This window comes from Biomphalaria glabrata, chromosome 7 (assembly GCF_947242115.1).
Source record: "Biomphalaria glabrata chromosome 7, xgBioGlab47.1, whole genome shotgun sequence".
NCBI lineage: Eukaryota > Metazoa > Mollusca > Gastropoda > Planorbidae > Biomphalaria > Biomphalaria glabrata.
In genome coordinates, this window is record NC_074717.1 from 23123131 (window position 1) to 23142737 (window position 19607).

Sequence of the window (19607 nt, forward strand, 5' to 3'; positions counted from 1 at the left end):
TGTGACAGGAGTTAGAGCAAGCACAATAGCAACCTTTTCCCAACTTTGGCCGTAAAAAAAAAAGCAAAATTAGTTTTCAAAACACGCGAGTTCCCAGTTCACATTATGACTAAGGCTTTGTCATAGATTCTTGGAATCAGTATTAATCCTGACACACACACAAAGAGAATCAACGGTAAGTAAAAAAAAAAAAAGAAAGAAACTTGAATATGTTTGGCTTTTCCTCTGACCTTGTACCTGTTACGTAAGCATCTACCTGTTGCCAGAAAAAAAAAAAGCCTGAGTACACATACATATCTGATGCAGATTTCTCACCACTGAGAAATGCTCAGAATCATGGAATCCCCCCGAGTGTCTCACCTGAATGGCGCGCCAAGAATGTGATTGAAATCTTCCACAAGTAAATCAAATCAATGTATTTTATTTTCGTTGTAGTGTATGCAATCAGATTTTATACCAAATTATCAGCAATTGAGTTTGTTTACTTACTATTGGTGGGTCAAAACAAGCAGTTTGTGATTTTATTTTGAAGTAACCTTTTCAAAAGAGTCAAAAATAATCAAAGTGAATAAAAAAAAAGGAACAAAAAAAAATCTAGTCAGAATTTTTAATATATAAAGACTATTGCTTTGCGGAGAATAATAAATGAAACTATATCAGGGTGAAACAGAATAAGTTGAAAAGTAGATAGGAAATTCTAGATCTAGTCTGACTCTTCTAGCCCTATCCTAGCTGACCTTTACCTTGATTTCTGCCAGTAAGTCTACAACGTGCTCATGCACACAATGACATTGTAACCATTGAATAAAAGGCTGACCTTATTTTTATTTGAACATATTGAATCAACATAAATAGTGAATCTTGATTATAACATTTCTTCTAAGAATGCCACTGTGTTAATAGTTGTATTGTATTACAAGTTTATCACTGATCAAAAATGTGTACATGTTTTCATGTAAGGTTTTGATAGTTTGTTACTTGAACACACACTCAAGCATGAGAAACAAATATGTCTCAGCATTCATGAAGTAAAAGAAAGAAAGAAAAAACAAGTATAATAAGATCCTTTCAAAAATAATTCAATCATGCTATTGACTTTACACTGTTTCAGAAAATGGACATTCTATACTTTTATACATTGACAACTCATTTCATTATCTACCACCCTGAAAAGCCAAGCCCATTCAAAATAAGCTCAGTAACTGCAAACCATAATATTATTATCAAGAAAAAAATAAGTACTGATAAACTGTAATACATATTATAATTGTATATATAGCCTTCAATGGTCATTTTGTCCCATAAGTTAGAAAACTATTAAACTATGCTTTGGTAACACTTATGTGGGTGTTAGGCAGGACAAACTATTTCACAAGAATAAACACACTGAAATGCATTATTTTAATGACTATATTTGTTTCAAGTTTGACACAAAAGCTAAGAAGGTGGAAAAACAATTACTCAGACCCAAGTCCAAGCCTATGGTAACACAAGAATCTGCACATAACTATTCATTCCCTTCCTTGTGCTTCAGTTTTCTTACACAAAGTATAACTCCCATCCCACACAATCACACATGGTCTTGTGTTCTGTTTGCAGTTTACATATAACTATACTGAGTTGAATGAGTGGGTGTCAAGCTAATTCGGCCTCAACAAGAATCAGGAGGAGGACTGCTATAGAATTTTAATAGAAAAGGGCATAACTTTTATATACTTTAAAAACATTCAGTCTAAAATGTAATAAAGAGTTACACCCCTTGAATTTAAAAAAAAATCAACTGTAATAACAAAAAACATTTTGAAAAACGTCCTAAATTTGAATTTCAAAAACTGTACTAAAAAGAAAATAAGGTTCATTCACTGAAAAACTCAGTTCTTGTTTACAATACAGTGATACTATTGAACGTTGATGGATGGGTGGCTACATACCCCCAGACTCCAAAGGAAAAACATTTTAAATTTGGAAATAAAAGAAATCAATTAATCATTGCAATAATAATAATGTGCACATGTAATAGATAATCCCAGTTTGTTTATGGGTTCAAAAGGATGAATGAAAAAAAAACTATAATAAACATAAAAAGATTGCTCTGATATTAACACTAAAAATATACTTGAATCAATGGGTCCACCTAATATTTTGAGAAAGTGTAATAGAATAATGTCAGTTAAGTCCAATCTGGTTGTAGTGATCACATTTATTTTAGTTGTACAAGGACATTCGGAGTATTTCATCAAATGTCTAATTATTTGAAACATTTAAATCAAATTAGCATGTTCAATTTTAATATAATCAAAAACTTCTTACCAGCAGAAGATGCAACAGAATTACTCTGTCCATGAGACATAGTTGTGTTCGTCTGATGAGTGTAGTTTAAATGCTCCTCTTGATTTTGGTGGTTGGAGTCCAAATATATGTGCTCTTTTGGCAGTTGCACCATTAATTCTCTATCAGGCTGCACTTTCCAAAAAGTGTGAGGAATATCTTTTTGAGTTATTGTAGGCTCATCTAAGTGAGAATGGGCTCTTTGCATATTAGCTAATTGGGCTAAAAAAATTTCACCATTTTCAGTTAAATTCAACTGTTTATTTGAAGCCTGCTGGTGCAGAGATGTTCTAACATTATGTCCTTGATCAAAACGATCTTTAGACATGACAACATCTGAAAATAAAGAAAAGCAAGCATTTAAATTAGCAGGACATAATACTTTTATACAGGCAGAATAATTGAAACACAAAAGTGTGAGCTTCTCTAAGCAAAGGAAAAACAAAACAGAGGTGGTCTTTGGGAGTGGCAAGTGGGGTAGCCATCCCAGGACAAGGAGATCCCAATAAGCCCTTCATACAAACATGGGTATCTCAGCCAAACATTTCTCGTCATCTATGCAAATTACAGTGGAACCTTGACATACGAGTAATTCGAGATATGAGCAGCGTTGAGAGCGAAATTTCTGTTCGTTTTAAGAGTGACAATTCGAGTTACGAGTTGAGCTTAATGGCTAAAACTTATCAACGATGATCGTGCAAAACCAGATCTTTCCATTGTCACTCGGAATAGGGAACATAATTGCAAGCGCAGGAAAATGGGGAGGAGTTGCCTCAGCCACTACTTGGACAAAAACAGCAGAGTGTGTACACCATGATCTCGACCATTTGCACGTGTCACAGAGCTTAACAAATGCTCGTCTCGGTAGTGTGAGTGTTGTAGCTAGCAAGTTTAGTGATTTTAATCGAAATTATTCTCGTGCATCATGGGTCCCAAGAAAATTAAAGTAAGTGCTAAGTCAAATGATACGAAGAAGAGGATGATATCCATCGAAACGAAGCAGTGTTGTTTTGTTTATGCTGTTAATGAAGTGTTGTTTACATAGCCTTAGTTCTGAGCCTCATCCTCCCTCCTCCTCATTCGCACTCAGCCGCTGTGATCAGCCACCCGGATAATATTCTGTACATTTACCATTGCTTTACATACATTTGATTGATATCTTTTCTGCATTTCTCATTTCATTATTTATTTTAATGTTTATGGATACGTGTTTCATGTAAATTTATTAATTATTTTTTTTTAGCATTTAGGTAACTTTGAGACTTAATATAAGGTTAGAAACAATTAATTGGGTTTACTTTATTTTATATGGGGCAAATTTGTTTGAGATGCGAGAAGATCGACTTACGAGCTCAGGTCTGGAACGAATTAAACTCGTATCTTGAGGTTCCAATTTACTATGAAAAATCTTAAAATAATAATTTTAGTTAGAATTGGGGTTGCATGTGACACTTGCAAGGATTCGCTAAGGCAGCCTCTAAACAATATAACTACACTACTATTGACAAAAATTGAACATTTTTCAACAAAGTTGAAAGCTATTTGAGCAAGGAGTCAGGAAAGCTCATGAATCCCTATTTAATAAACATGAAAACTAGAATTTCACAAATTTATAAAAAAAAATTTTTAAGCCTTTGATACCAGCTGCACATCATTTTAGATTAGCTGCCAGCCCGGGTTTTATTTATCTTTTTTTTTTCAACACTAAAAACTTCAAATTCTATTAATCATTCATTAGTTCAACTGTCCAGTAAGCAGAACAAAGTCACTTAAACAAGATATTGTTTTGCAAATTATTATACAATATTTATATTTCTAACATTATAGTACTGAGTATTGCAGTTACCCATGACAATGCAATTGTGGAAAAAAATTAATAAGCAAAATTGATAGAATTTCAAGACTTTTAACAACTTAATTACTTTACTATGAATTAACTGTAATTTCAGTATATTTCAATACTTTCCTTCTATATTCAACACGTTAGAGAAAGTTGGTAATTTGTTGTTGGGATGATAATGTGTTAAGTATAAAAAAAATAAAAAAATTTAAAATAAATACCCGACTTTTTTTCTCCCTTCCCGTACAAAAAAACACTGGAAGCCTGTTTAGCTAGTTGTTATTAAAAGATAGGTTTGGCGAAAGCAACGTGCAAATTGAAAAGCTTTTAACACACAAGCAACACTGCTTCAAGGCCTTTCTGTGTGTAATCCAGGCTGTCCCCAAAGCAGAGAATGCTTCACTAACTAATGCCAAAAGAGAGGTCCAGTGGAATCTGAGACTCATGAAGGAGTCATGGTTTAACAAAAAGGCAGAAGAAATCCAGTCCTACACTGACAGGAAAAATGCAAGAATGCTCTTTAATTCAATCAAAGCTTTTTATGGGTCCTCAGCAAAATGGCTCATCTCCCATATTCAGTGCTGATGGAAACAAACTTCTCACAGACAAGGAGGAAATACTTTGTTGGCTGGACTGAACACTTCAGTACCGTCCTTAACTGCTCATCAAGCATTAGCCCCAAGTCCCAATAAACCATTCATTTGATGACCCTCCCTGGCTCAATGAAGTAATGACTGCAATATCCAACCCCTCAACTGGTAAGGCACCGGGACTAGACTCTATCCCTGCAGTTCAGAGCTGAAAGTTAAATTAACATAAATCTACCAGATAATGTGGGAATAAAAGAAACTACAAAAAGAGTTCAAAGATGCCTCCATCATTCATCTCTACAAGAGAAAGGGAAATAGGTAGTAATACAATAACCATCGTGACATATACCTCCTATGCATTGCTGGCAAGATTCTGGCTAGGGTGCTATTAAACAGCACCATTAGAAACTGGCCTATTTCTGGAGAGTCAATACAACTTCAGGCAGGGTAGAGGCACTGTTGACATGATCTTTGCAGTCCACCAACTCCAGGAGAAATGTAGAGAGCAAAAATAAAATTATAGATTTGTCTAAAGCTTTTGATAAGTCGTGAAGGCCTTTGTCCAAATTTGGCTGCCCGGATCAATTCATAACAATGGTGCATCTATTCCATGATGACATGCAAGCAAGAATCCAAGACAACGGGGACTACTCCAAGCTTTTCCTGTCTCAAATGGCGTGAAGCAGAGCTGTGTGCTGACTCCAATGCTTTTCACTGCTATGCTGAAAGATGCCTTTCACACAGAAAGCATTGGAGTTGGTATATGATACAGCACTGACGCAAATTTATTCATTGCTCAAAGGCTAAAGGGGAGGACCAAAGTAAAATATGACTGCATCAGAGACATGCTATTCACAGACGACTGTGCCCTAAATGCCTCAAATGAAGTAGACCTTCAAAAGAGCCTGCCCTCTTCGCCAATGCCTACAGAAAATTTGGCCTCAAATGTAAAAAAAAAAGACAAGTGCTGCACCAATCTTCTCCAAATAATTCTTTCACAGAACCATACATTCTTATAGATGGTCAGAAACAAGCAAATGCTAAAAAGTTAGTCTATCTGGGTGGGAAGCACCATATCAGCAAATGCCAACCTAGATGATGAGGTAGACTTCCGTGTTGCTTTTGGCAGACTTCAAGGTCAAGTGTGGCAACAGTGAGGACTTAGCATATCCACAAAACTGGAAGTCTACAGTGCTGTAGTACTCCCCTTCTTATATGCATCAGAGTCTTGGACCTAATATTCCAGCCACAACAAAAAGCTTAACTCCTTCCACCTAATCTGTCTAAGGAAAATTCACAAGGTGCATTGATCTGACCACATACCAGATAATGAAATCCTTCAGTTGTCCAACATGAACAGTATCATTGCGACAGTAAAAAGGTCCAAATTTTGATGGGAGGGACACATAGTCCACATGCATGCCAGACAATCGCCTTCCCAAACGACTTCTGTGCGGGAGGCTTTGTGCAGGGGGTGGGGGGTGTCAATACAAGTGCTATAAAGACACCCTTACGATCTCCTTCCAGGAGTGTAATATTGACATTCACTGCACTAGCTCTCAATTGCTCCTTGTGGCATGAAGCTATGAGTGTCGGAGTCACAAGATAAGATGAGTGGCCAGCATGAAAGGGCACAGAACCAACAAAAAGCTGAAAGAAAAGCAGGCCTATCTGCAAATGACCAAACCTAACCATGCCACGTATACGGCTGGATTTTTAAAGCGAGGATTGGACTTTGAAGTCATCTTCGAGTCCATAGGATATCAGAAATCTGCTCATCTTCTATCACGAAGGAGGATCTATATTAAAAGCCCACTGAAAATGTGTAGCTTAGGGTAGAACATATTCATAAATTAATCTTCCATAGAAAAATCAAGAAATAAAATACCAATGAAATTATACTAATCAGTAAATAGGTCATTAAAAAGGTGTTGGATTTCTTCAAAATAGTTCCAAATAAATCTACAATACCACACTACCAGCTTTTTGAAAAATAGATTCCCAGTGCTAGCTCCCTTTCAAAGTCCATCTCCACAAAGTGTTGACTATATTAAACTTAATAGACAAAAAAAATTATGACTTAGTAGGGTTCAATATCTCTTTTCTTCCCTTACTCCCACTTAGTTATATTAGAAAGAAGAAACAGCTGAAAGTACTTACTTGATATTGAACAGGATTAGCCCAAAATAGAACCCTCTTTTTATCTAGTAATAGATTACCACTGTGACCAACTGTCATGGCTAGCATGAAAGAATTTGATCCAAGAAATTCATTGTTTCCTCATCTCTATATATAATTCTCTTCATGGCTCAAGAGTTTGGACAAGAAGTAAAGGAAAGATCACTCTTTTATTTCTGCAAGACGGACTAGAGTACCCAACGGAAAAAACGGGGAGAACCAAGAGTACCCAACGGGGGGGAGAACAAGTAGTGTTCACCTGTAACAAAATAGCAGGACCGGACTTAACCGTAGTGACCAAGAAGTCATGGAAAGATCACTCTGTTTTATTTCTACCCAAAAAAAAAAAGAGGGAAGGAGGGAGGAGAACAAGTAATCTACTCTGTATTCACCCATCACTAAATAGCAGGGCCGGACTCAACTGTTGTGGGGCCCTATGCAAAACGGATTTCGTGGGGACAAGTTTGGGTAGGGATACGGATAATAAGTGAAATTTAAGAGTTTGTATTAGAAAACAAAATTTGTCTTTGCATGTTATACATTCTTTACTACATACAGAGCTACTTTACGAGCCTTGCGTGTAGCGAAGTCATACAGTATATCATAAAAATCACGCTCAAGAGCAAGAATTATCAAATGTTTCAATCTATCTACGAGAATTGTTGACCTCAAGTAATTCTTCATTAGTTTGAGGCGCGAGAAGCTTCTTTCACCAGATTCCAGAATTACGGGTATTGCATAATGCCGTTTTTTTTTCATCGCACCTAGGATTGGTGTTTTCCATATTGAATGACCACCCAAAATGACAATTTTTGTCTATATATTTCAGGATTTTTTTTTTTTTAGTTTTCAAAATATTTTAATAATTTCTGGAGATTTCCATGACTTTTCATATATTTTGCAATTTCAGAGGATTTCAAGGAGCTCCTGGTAAATCAGGAGGCTGTGGGAATTCTATTATAAGGTATAAAATGGTTTAATTTAATAATTTAAACCTAGAATTAGCGCGGGTCCTTTGAAAGTGCAGAATCCCCTTCTCTCATCTAGTGATGTCATCTGGGTGTAACCCAATCTCTTAATACCAGTGTCACGGCCTCCAACAGGAAATTAGGCAATAAAATTTTTCTTACAAATTTTCAGGAAGCATGGTCATTTATATACCAAAAAGATGAACTAAACCAAGACCTAATTAAGGACTAGATTTTAGTTAACAACAAGTAGATGCATGACATGACATTGAACCAGTGAAAGTTAGTTAATGTTAATATAAATATAAGGAAGGGATTTTATTACATGTCACAAATCAGCCGATACTAGGTTCAGATGTCCAAATGGTTCGAGGCAAGCACACCCCTTTTATGAACCATGTGACCCGAGAAAGGCTTTTATCTCGTGACCAGGATGAGAAATTGGCTCTTCACCAATCGCTCTGTCAGGAGGCCCCCGTCGACTGAGTGATCATTTATTCACACTCGGCATGTTGCGAACCTCTGCATGAATTCCTCCTTTCATGTGTGGCTGGAAGCTCAAGCCCCACGTGGGGGCCATCCTTATGCCTATGCTGTCCCATCGTACCCGTGAGGGAACCATCACCACAATGTGTAATGTACCCTCGCTAGAGGATACGTGTGATAGCCCACTGAGAGCTATGTTTGCTACCGTACTTCGCCTATCCACTTTCTCGGGCGGACGTTTCCACGGAGGCGCCACGCTGAGGCGACTGGAGCATTTCCTCCGACCGATACCAGAAGAGTGAATCTTATATAAAATCTTTCTTAAAACCCTGGGAGGTTCTAATGTCAAAAAATGTTTTCTTGCAGTCCTATATTTTATATTGTGCTTTTATTGTGTGCATCTTAACTGTCTCAGTTTTTAAATTCCCTTAATATCAAGCTCCACACTGAGTAGCTTTTATAATGTTAAGACTCTAGATCTGTTATTCAACTATGAATAGGTGTCTGTATATATATGTGGGGGGCGCGGTGGTCGAGTGGTTAAGCGCTTGGCTTCCGAACCTGAGGTCCTGGGTTCGAATCCCGGTGAAGACTGGGATTTTGAATTTCTGGATTTTTAGGGCGCCCCTGAGTCAACCCAACTCTAATGGGTACCTGACTTTAGTTGGGGAAAGTAAAGGCGGTTGGTCATTGTGATGGCCACATAACACCCTGCTCGTTAACTGTGGCCAAAGAAACAGATGACCTTAACATCATCTGCCCCATAAATTGCAAAAGGAAACTTTACTTTTACATATATATATATATATATATATATATATATATATATATATATATATATATATATATATATATATATGTATACAAACTCATGTAATATTATGACTTGCACATAGATTGTTTATATATTACAACTATCTCCCTTTGTCAAAAAGTATCCAATGAATTCATTTACTTTTGGCTTTATGTGTAATGAAATCCTACTATTATCATAAATTAGATATATGTTAGATGGAATATATCTCATTTCTACAGCCTGGTTGTTGAAGTAAGCAGCATACAACTACTGCAAGAGTTTGCCAGCAGCATTCTACCTTGCCAGAGCCAATGTCAAAAGACTAAGCAGGACACACTATCCTTTAGAGTAGTATGAGGTGAAGCATCTAAAACCTCGGCATTTACCTACTTCTACCAAGGACATCAAAAGGGCCCTTCGATGTAAAGTTTTACCGGACATTCAGTTAAGCTGACAGTATTAATACAAGAAGACATAACATGTAGCATCAATCACTTAGATAAACATATTTTCGACACTCCATACAAACATGGCTTTAGGAAATATAGGTCAAATAGGTCAAAGAAACTCAACTAATTGGACTAATTGATGATTTTTCAAAGTTTAGGGATTAGACAGCATTTTATTAGACTATCCTAAGGCATTCGACAAAGTTCACCACCCCCAACACCTTCCGACAAGATTTTCATCATTACATATTCATAGGAATAGAAATTATCAAATTTATTGTCCAAAAGCTAAGGCTAAGACTTTTCCAGATATTTCCATTTTTTTGTGTCTAGGTCTAAACATTATCAAAATTTCTAGTACTTGTAACTTGTTACTAGACTGCTCAATGACGAGAATAGAATTTTAGATGTAGATCTAGACCAATCTAACTAAAGACTTCTATAGTATAGGTCTATACTTATACACTATATTGTGACTATATTAAAGTATATTGAATAGATTAGATCTAAATTTCTACATCTAGTGGTATAGCTAGTTAAAAGTAGTTAAGTCTAAGTATAGTTACTACTTTTATGTACATCAGACTGATTATTACATTTTAGATCTAGATTAAAATTAGACTAGAACTAGTTACTAGATCTAGACTATTAGATTTTAGTCTATTTTAGATCAATTATCAATTAGCCTTAGTTTAGTAAAATCACTTAATTTAGAAAGCCTTCAGAAGAGAAGACTCAAAAGTTAAGTAGCAATGATACATAAAACACTGAACCATAATCTTCAAATACAAAATTTAATAAAATACTCAGAAAGACACAAAGTCAAAGATTCCTCATTCTATATATATGCTAGGACAGGACAAATCTGTACAAATGCTCCATCTTTATTTATAATTTTATACTATTTTGTAGAAAAGATTACATTTAGTTTAGAATATTTTAGATCTAGGCTCTATAGTAGTATAGTATAAGTATAAATGTCTATATATATATTAGTATATAAAATATAAGTATATATATGTATAAATTATAGAGATATAGATCCAGATAGATCTAGGCTAGGCTACTCTCTCTAAGCACTCTAGGCCTAGGCTCTAGGTCTGAGTCTAGGTCTAGATCAGATGATTCTATTCTGGTGATAGTACTATTCTACTACAGTAACTACTAGATCTAGAATCTAGATCTACTAGTAGTCAGTATCAGATATCTGTAATTGTGATCTAGATTGACTAGATTACTAGATCTAGATTCAAGATACTATTCTTCAGGGCCGGTCCTAGCGATTGCGGGGCCCTATGCGAAACTAATTGCACTGGGCCTAGTCTGTGTGGGAATAAGGATAATAAGTGAAAATTAAGATTTTGTATTAGAAAATAAATTTGGCTTTGCATTTTATTCATTCTTTTCTAAGTACAAAATTGCAATCAAGTTAATTTTACTTTACCAATCTTGCAACCTATGGCCTATTTATATGCCAGTGACAATAAAAGTAAATACGTATTGGAACTTGGAAAATTCGTCCGATTCTTACATTTTATTACAAGAAAGCTGACAATGTCTTTTTTTTTTATTGCGCATATGAATGGCGTTTTCCATAATGAATGACACACACAAATAGTAATTTTGTCTATTTTTCATGAGATTTTTATGAGTTTTCAGGAAATTTTAATAAGTGCAGGTTATTTCCAGGAATTTTTCGTATATATTTTGCAATTAATAATTACACATAAAATTAGCGCAGGACCTATGAAAGCGCGGGGGCCCACTGCGACCGCATATGTTGCAGTGGCCTAAGACTGGCCCTGCTATTCTTGGTATTGTGACTTATCTGTATTCTAGCAGGCTAGCCTCTAGATTCTACATTAATATTAGTACTAATTAGGCTTAATTAGTCTCTAAACTAGTCTGAACTCTTCTATCTAAGTCTCATTTACATTATGATTATAGACTAAGACTGTCTGTCACAGTGTTACTGTTACTTGTTCAAATTCAACTTCAAGTATCAAAATCATTGTAAATCAAGTTGTAAAAGTAAAGTAGTGTACAGAGAGTACACTCAACAGTGTACAAGTTACACTATGTCACTAGACTTAGACTTAGTAAGACTTAGACTTGGGCGTCTTCGGCACTGACACTACTGTGATGTAACTACTAACATTTACACTACTTACAGTCTATTTATAATATTAGTTATTAGTCTATTATTACTATTATAGTATTATTAGTATTAAGACAATTAAGTATTACTACTCGGAGTATTAGTATTATAGTATTATAGATTCATGAGGTTCTAAATAAAATAAAAGTTACAAGTCAAAGTATTAAAATTAAAATAAATCTGCTGTCTCGTTTTTATTGTTGTTTTTTTTTTTAGAAATGGTTTAAGATATTTTAAGTCGTTGGAGCAGTAGATCTATAAATCTATATGCAAATCTTAATTAGATCTGATAACAGATCTAAATTTGATAAAACTTCGAGTACCTGCACCCCGATATAACTATTTTTATTATAAAAATAAAACTTCTTTGCCGGGGAATAGTCTGCAACTTGCTGGTTACATCTTTCTATAGTAAAAGAAAAGTGTTATCGTAAGTTCTATTGGTTACCCATTTTATCGTTCTACCAATAGTTGTACATCTTTTGTCTATGCTTTGGACTAGTTTCCGCTACAGTGTCTATGTTCCGGTTTTAAGTGTATTTTTTTGGCAACCTATACATAAATCTAACAGTTCTATCGAAACCCATCATTGATTTGTGAGAATAAATTTATAAAATGGCAAAAATATTAGGGAACTTTATTATGTTATTACTTCTTTTAATACCTACTGCAGTCATATTTAACGAACAAGGCAAGTCATTTTTCAATCTAATTTACCACTACATTACAACCTAGGAGATTTACTATAGATTCTAGATCCCCTATCTACGTGGCAGCTTGAAATACTGTAGACTCTATAAACTATAATTATAAACACAGGCTACAGGTCTTGATTATTGATAATATTTTAATTCTTCAAATCCTCTGTAGTCTTGATCTGTACTATGTTCTTGTAATCTTCATATTCAAATTCATATCATTGTGTCAATTGTGAAATAACAGAAATTCAATGTTGAATGTTTTTTAACTTTTATTTAGATCTAGAATGTCTAGATCTAGAATCTAGATCTACATCTAGACCTAAATATTAATTTTATATTTATATTAGTCTAGATTCTAGATCTACTAATATTTTGATTTTCAATAAGACTAAGACTAAGACTGCTTTATTGATCCTTACGGAAATTTGTTGTGATTACAAGGACTCGTTTCTCATATAAAGACAACACAACAGAAAAATACACATAAATACAACAGACAACATAAAGAGTTCATTCAGCGACTACACACAGGTATCTTGGTGCATTTCATGTTCCCTGATCAATGAGTGGCGGTGATAGAGTCTGACCGAGTGAGGTACGAACGAGTTTTTGTACCGCTCCGTTCTTGTTTTGATTGACAGCAGTCGCCCACTTCGCGATGACCTGGCGTAGTTCTGATGGAGCGGGTGGCCGTTGTCTTCCAAGATTTTTTCGATTTTTCTTAGGCACGTTTGTTCAAAAAGTTCCTTTAAATGTGGTAATGTTGTGAGTGTAATTTTTGATGCTTTTTTAATGATGTTTTCTAGACGTTGCAACAGTTTAGATGAGGCGTTGCCTTGCCAACAACTTATTCCGTATGTTAGCAGATTTTGCACAGTCGCGCCGTAAAATGTCTCAAGGATCTTCTTATTTAATTTAAAACTGTTGAGTTTGTATAGAAAAAAGAGTCGCTGGGCTGTTTTCTTTGTCAGAGTTCCAAGGTGGTCTTCCCATGAAAGCTTGTTGTTGATGATAATGCCTAGATATTTATATGCCTTTACTTGTTCTATAGATGTAGTGTTTATTTGCAGTTCACGTATAGTTTGTTTTTTCTTTCTAAAATCTATTATAAGTTCTTTGGTTTTTGTTACATTCAGTTCTAGAAAGTTGTCGGTGCACCAGTTTGTAAACTCTTCTATCGAGCTTCGATACTGAGTTTCGTCTCCTGAAATAAGACCGACTATGGCAGTATCATCAGCGAATTTAATGAGTTTAACTGAGTCATAGATGGTTCTTATGTCATTAGTGTAAAGAGTGTATAGCACAGGAGAAAGTACACAACCTTGTGGAGCACCCGTACATAGTACTCGAGTTGACGATTTGGTGTTGTTGACTTTAACATACTGGGGCCGTTGGGTTAAAAAGTTTAGAACCCATGCTTGCAAGTAAGGGCTTACATTTAAGTTACTCAGTTTGTTTATCATTAGATGTGGCTGTATGGTATTGAAAGCCGAGGAGAAATCTACGAAGAGGACTCGTGCATATGTTTTGGGTATATCGAGATGCTTATAAAGCTGGTCCAAAAGCAATAGAATGGCATCCTCAGTTCCTCTAGCTGCTTTGTATGCAAATTGGTGAGGGTCTAGGCTGTTATTGACTTTTGCTACAAGTTGTTTAAGGATATATTTTTCAAAACATTTCATAACAATAGATTTTAGTGCTACTGGGCGGAAATCATTTAAGCAATCTATTTTTGGTTTCTTAGGCACTGGTATGATTTCTGAAGTTTTCCAGATGTTTGGAATTACGCACGTTTGCAATGACTGGTTAAAGATATGACAGAAGATAGAAGAAATTTGCTCCGCACATAGCTTGATCAGCTTGCCACTAATTTTGTCTGGTCCACAAGCTTTTGTTACGTCTACTCTTTTAAATAACAATGTCACTTCATCCTCCGTTACAAAATTGACGTAGGGCTCTTGTTTTCCTTTGGACAGAGTGTTGAAAAGTTCTTTGTGTAGATCAACAAAATCTTCTTTGTCAAAACGAGAATAAAAATAATTTAGTTCGTTGGCGAATTTCTCATCATCAGCCACTAAAATTTGTTTTCGTTTTGAGGCGCAGCCTGTTATTTTCTTTAATCCCTCCCAGCATTGTTTTGAGTTGTTCTTTGCAAAGAAATTCTCAATTTTTTCTTTGTGTGTTTTTTTCCCTTCAATTATTGCTTTTCTCAGTTTATTTTTAGCATTTATAAACTCTTCGTTGCTAGCCTTATACTTTGTTTTCTTTTCAGTAATAAGGTGTTTGATTTTTTTTGGTCATCCAGGGCTTATTGTTTCCATAGACTTGTATTGTTTTTGTTGGAATTGTTAACTCCTCGCAGAATGATAGATATGAGGTAACAGTTTCTGTTAGTTCGTTTATATCTGGACAGTTCTCAATAAAGATTTCCCAGTTAGTTTTCTCAACGCATCCTCGTAGTTTTTCTACAGCCTCTTCAGACCACATCTTGACCGTTTTTATAACTCTCTTTGTAGTTTTAAGAGTAGGTTTGTAATTTGGTATAAGATGGAGTAATACATGGTCAGATTCTCCAAGTGGGAACAAACTTTTACATTTGTAAGCCTGCTTAATGTTTACGTAGCATTTGTCGAGCGTTCTGCCCTGCCTTGTGGGGAGGGAGACATACCGGCAATAGTTTGACAGTGTGTTGTCAATATTTAGGTTGTTGAAATCTCCAGTTACGATACAAACAGAGTCCGGGTGTTTTGATTGTACATTGTGTAACACATCAAAAATTATTTCCGACGCAGTCGCTGTGTCAGCCGTCGGTGGTATGTACACAACAACAACACACACCTGGGTGAATTCTCTAGGCAAGTAGTAGGGCCTAAGTGTGACACACATAAGTTCAATGTTAGGGTCACAAATTTTATTCCTGATGTTCACATTATTGGCGTTGCAGTATTCCTTGTTTATATAGATTGCGAGTCCTCCTCCTTTTGACTTTCCACTATTAATTGTTCTGTCTGCTCTATAAACGTAAAATTTATCGAGATCAACAGAAGAGTCGGGTATCGTATCATTGAGCCAGGTTTCAGTGAAACACATTAAGGAACACTCTCTAAATTGATACAGATGTTCACAGCAACCTGTTAATTCTTCCATCTTATTTTGTAAAGACCTAACATTGCCTGTTACGATGGGTGGAAGGAAGCCTCTTTGTCCTCTTCTTCTACACTTAACTCGTATTCCTCCTCTACGTCCTCTCTTCTTACGTTTTGCGCTAGGGATTTGTTCGGTTAAAGCCTTGGGCTTAGGCTCGTTATTAGGTTCCAAGATGGCGGGTGTGTTGTCCATACTGTCAAGCGTCTTACCACAAAACTCCACTGAAATACACGTTTCCACACAAATTAAAATCCAAACCAACATTAGAATCCAAAAGACACAGTGCACATCCATTGAAACATTGAGTAGTAACAAATTACATGAAATATTAACAGAAAAAAAAATTAGAAAAAAGAGTCCGGTATAATCAGGTCGCCTGCTGTGCAGCGCCCCTGTCAAAAAGCTCAAATACACTAGTCACACTAGTGACTATACAGAGTATACAGCGAATTGAATACTAACTTAACTAGATAAGATCTACACATTGAAATTGAATTTGATTGATTTGATTGATCTACACTTTTAAACTTTTTTACTACAGTTACTACCTAAAGAGTAGAGTAATTTTTTCTGGATAGTACAAATTTACATGAATATCATATGAACATCTAGATCTAGAATCTATCTAGATCTAGCTAGTATTCCCAGTATCTAGCTCAGTAGCTGTTTTACATCTTTATTTTGATATTTAATATGAAACAATTTAGATCTAGCTGTCTTTTTATGTAAGAAAAAAAATTTCAAATTTGTAAGTCAAGGTTTTTTTGTTTTCCTGTTACCAGTATCAGTATGACTTGACCTCTTCCTAGGGCCTAGGCCGTCTAGAGAATGTAGTAGAGTTAAGACTAGATCTAGATTCTAGATATCTACATTTTTTGGTTGGCTAGTCTATGCTAATATTTATTCTGTTTTTGGAGTTGATTTGGTAATAGTAGATATCACACCCTAGCAGGTTCTTTCGGTGCTCCAGTGGTAGCCCATAGGCAGGCTCATAAACCTGCACCCAAAAGCTCTACCATTGCAAATTATTAACATGAAAACATTTTTTTTTTTTTAGTTTTCACGATTTTAACAAATGTTGATATGGATAGGTCACCGGCATTTTGACATTTTCTTGGGGTAACCCTTCCTGATCTGTGATTTAGCCTAGGACTCTTACATCTATATAGATGATAATATTCTTTACTAGAATCTAGAACTGTTGTCATCCTGTAGTCAAGTGTAGTGTATATATAATCTAAAATGATAAACATAAATGGTTGAATAGAATGTTAGATCTAGCAGACATGCCTACAGTCCCGCAAAAGCATCACAAAAAGCTCACATGTTCCGTCGTTTCGCATTCACGATTTTTTTGTTACGCCAAGTCTGAATTCCTACACTGAAAAAAAAAATTGCAGATTTTTCATTATTTATTAATAGTGCGAAATGAAAATACTGAATGCAAAATAAAATATTTAAATATATATAGGTCTGTGTTTATTGTTTACATTTCATCTCCTCCCGGACCTGGTGTGTCCTAAATTTACGAAGATATGGTTGTTCTAGGTCTAGATACTAGATCTATTCTTAGAATCTAGATAGTGCTAATAAGCCAAATATTCCATTCAAATCCCTTTCTTTTCCTGACAATGGCTCTACTAGTCTAGACTCTAGACTAGATCTATTCTAACACTAACTTGACTAACTCAGCTGGTTTCTTAGGACACTTAGGTTTCTATGACTAAATAATCAAAGAAAAGGATTTTTTTTTTAAATACATTATTAATTTTAAAGTAGATCTAGAAATTCTAGATCTAGACCTAAATGATAGTAAATGTAATTAATTAACTTAGGTCTTAGACACAGTAAGGCTAAGGCAGACCTGCCTACCAAAAAAAAATCCAAATGCGTAACGCTGATGGTCAAAATGAGTATTTTGGAACCAGAATGCGTAACACGAGATCCACTACTTTGTCATATATATATATAATATTAGATCTAGATGTCATGTTTAAATCTACAATCTAAATCTAGATCAATACGACAATAGAGATGATATCTAGACTAGATCTATGTCTATATAATGAATATAATCTACTCCAGACCTAGATCTGGGCTTGAGAGTGTTACCGATGCAGTGGATCCGCTACAAACGTAGGTCTACTCCAAACTTTCGTAAGCCTACTTTCATAAGCCTACCTTCATCCTTGATCTATTCTATACTAAGACTAAGAATCTAGTCTAGATCCAGACTAGATGGTAGTAGATGTTATCGATCTAGATCTAATCAATCTAAATCATACTACAACTAAATTGGATCTAGATTGTTGAGTAATGTAGAGAATCATGACTAACGTAATGACTAGCTAGATCTATTCCTGTATAACAAGCTTTCTAGATCTAGAATCCAGATCTAGACTAGATATCTACAATGTCACTCAATGTGTTTTGAATCGATAGCACTTCGATATTTTTTTCTAAACAAATGAATACGGGAATCAGGGATTCAACATAATTAATTTCTACTAATGAACTTACAAAAAAAAAAGTCACGTTGGTGTATCAGCTAACTGACGGTACCAACCCGCCACTCCCTCACTCTCGCGTTCTTCATTTCTAGACTAAATCTAATTGCTTTTAAGAACCAATCAACGTATAGATCTGGACACAGTGTTCCCCCACCTTTTCTAGGTCTTGGGGGTAGGCATGTCTGGATCTAGTATCATGTATGGTCTTAAATTTAGTAAGCCTTCATTTTAAGAACTGTAACTAAGCCAAACATTATTTTTCACATAGCTTTTTTTTTTTTTTTTTTTATGGGTTTAGATACAAAACTTATATATATTATATTACTTATTATATTTCTAAGCCTGTTTTCTTATGAAATAGATGTGTATATTTTTTACTAGGATACTTAAAAAGATTAGATTGACATAGGTATTAGTTTCTAGATCTGTAAAGATGATATATCATTAGATCTATAAATATATTTAGTTATCATTGCAATTAGACTTGACTGACTTTAGTTCTCTCACCTGTGATCCTTACCTCACACTTTACAATGCTAGTAACTAGTTCCAAGAGACCCCTACAATCTTGGTCCAGTCCTAGATTATTACATTTACTTTACACTGAAAGCTGAATCTGTAAGAATCTATTCTAGATCCTATGTTCCACGAGATATTCCTTAGCCTTTAGATTTTAGGAGACTTTTTTTTTTAACCCCCAAATAGTTGACCATACCTCAAATAGTTAGTGTGGCTTAAAAGCAATACTGCGGATGAAGCTAATGCATGTTCTTAACCTACTAGGAATAAACCTTTTTGAAATGTATGAATTTAAGAACACGAAAGTAGTAGATAAGATGCTTATGTTTTGTTTGAAGGTCTAGTCTAGACTCTAGAATTACCCTAGATACATACATTTAATATGTTTACTAAAAAAAATATAATCTGTGTTAAAAGTGTATTGAATAGTGAGTTCACCAATCACCTATTTTTTCTTCTTAAGCAAAGGGAAGTAACCTAGCATTTGCTCAAGATATTTTGGAAGGTGAAGATGATGAAGCTACTGTTGAAACTGAAACTGGGGCTGATGAAGATACTCCTGAAGAAGAAACGCCACTTACAGGGAACGAAAAGGTACACCTAGGCCATGGCATATTTTGTTATTGCTAGATTCTGCATATTATGATTAATATGATTGTCGACTAATTTTTATTTTTAGTAGCTTGAGCTTAGTTTTAGAACATTTTTAGAAGCTTGTTTACTGCTGAGCCTTGACTATTGCTTTGATTGAATACAGTGTTATGATAGCTCTTTTGTTTACGTGTTTCAAATTTATAGCATAATGTGTGTAGTAGCTAAATCATTTTTTATCTTTTTTTCTACTTAACTGCTTAAGTCTATACAGTCTTGGACCTCAGTGTTTCCCCATTTATTGTGTAGACTAGTAACACTCCTCACATTTCTTGTTGTTTACATT

The 19607-nt window shown here is 35.1% G+C and overlaps 2 protein-coding genes across 2 annotated transcripts in view; one reads left to right on the top strand and one right to left on the bottom strand.

The window, feature by feature from the left end:
* Positions 1-12243, bottom strand: part of LOC106062098 (uncharacterized) — a 69258-nt gene extending 57015 nt beyond the window's left edge. Inside the window, exons 1-2 of the mRNA XM_056035449.1 lie at positions 12117-12243; positions 2311-2664 (exon numbers count right to left, since the gene is read on the bottom strand). Coding sequence (XP_055891424.1) covers positions 2311-2656 — 346 coding nt within the window. The 5' untranslated portion in view covers positions 2657-2664; positions 12117-12243. The remainder of the gene's footprint in view (positions 1-2310; positions 2665-12116) is intronic.
* Positions 12244-12294: 51 nt separating this feature from the next.
* LOC106062702 (translocon-associated protein subunit alpha-like) overlaps positions 12295-19607 on the top strand; it is a 29693-nt gene continuing 22380 nt past the window's right edge. Inside the window, exons 1-2 of the mRNA XM_013221020.2 lie at positions 12295-12484; positions 19134-19264. Coding sequence (XP_013076474.1) covers positions 12409-12484; positions 19134-19264 — 207 coding nt within the window. The 5' untranslated portion in view covers positions 12295-12408. The remainder of the gene's footprint in view (positions 12485-19133; positions 19265-19607) is intronic.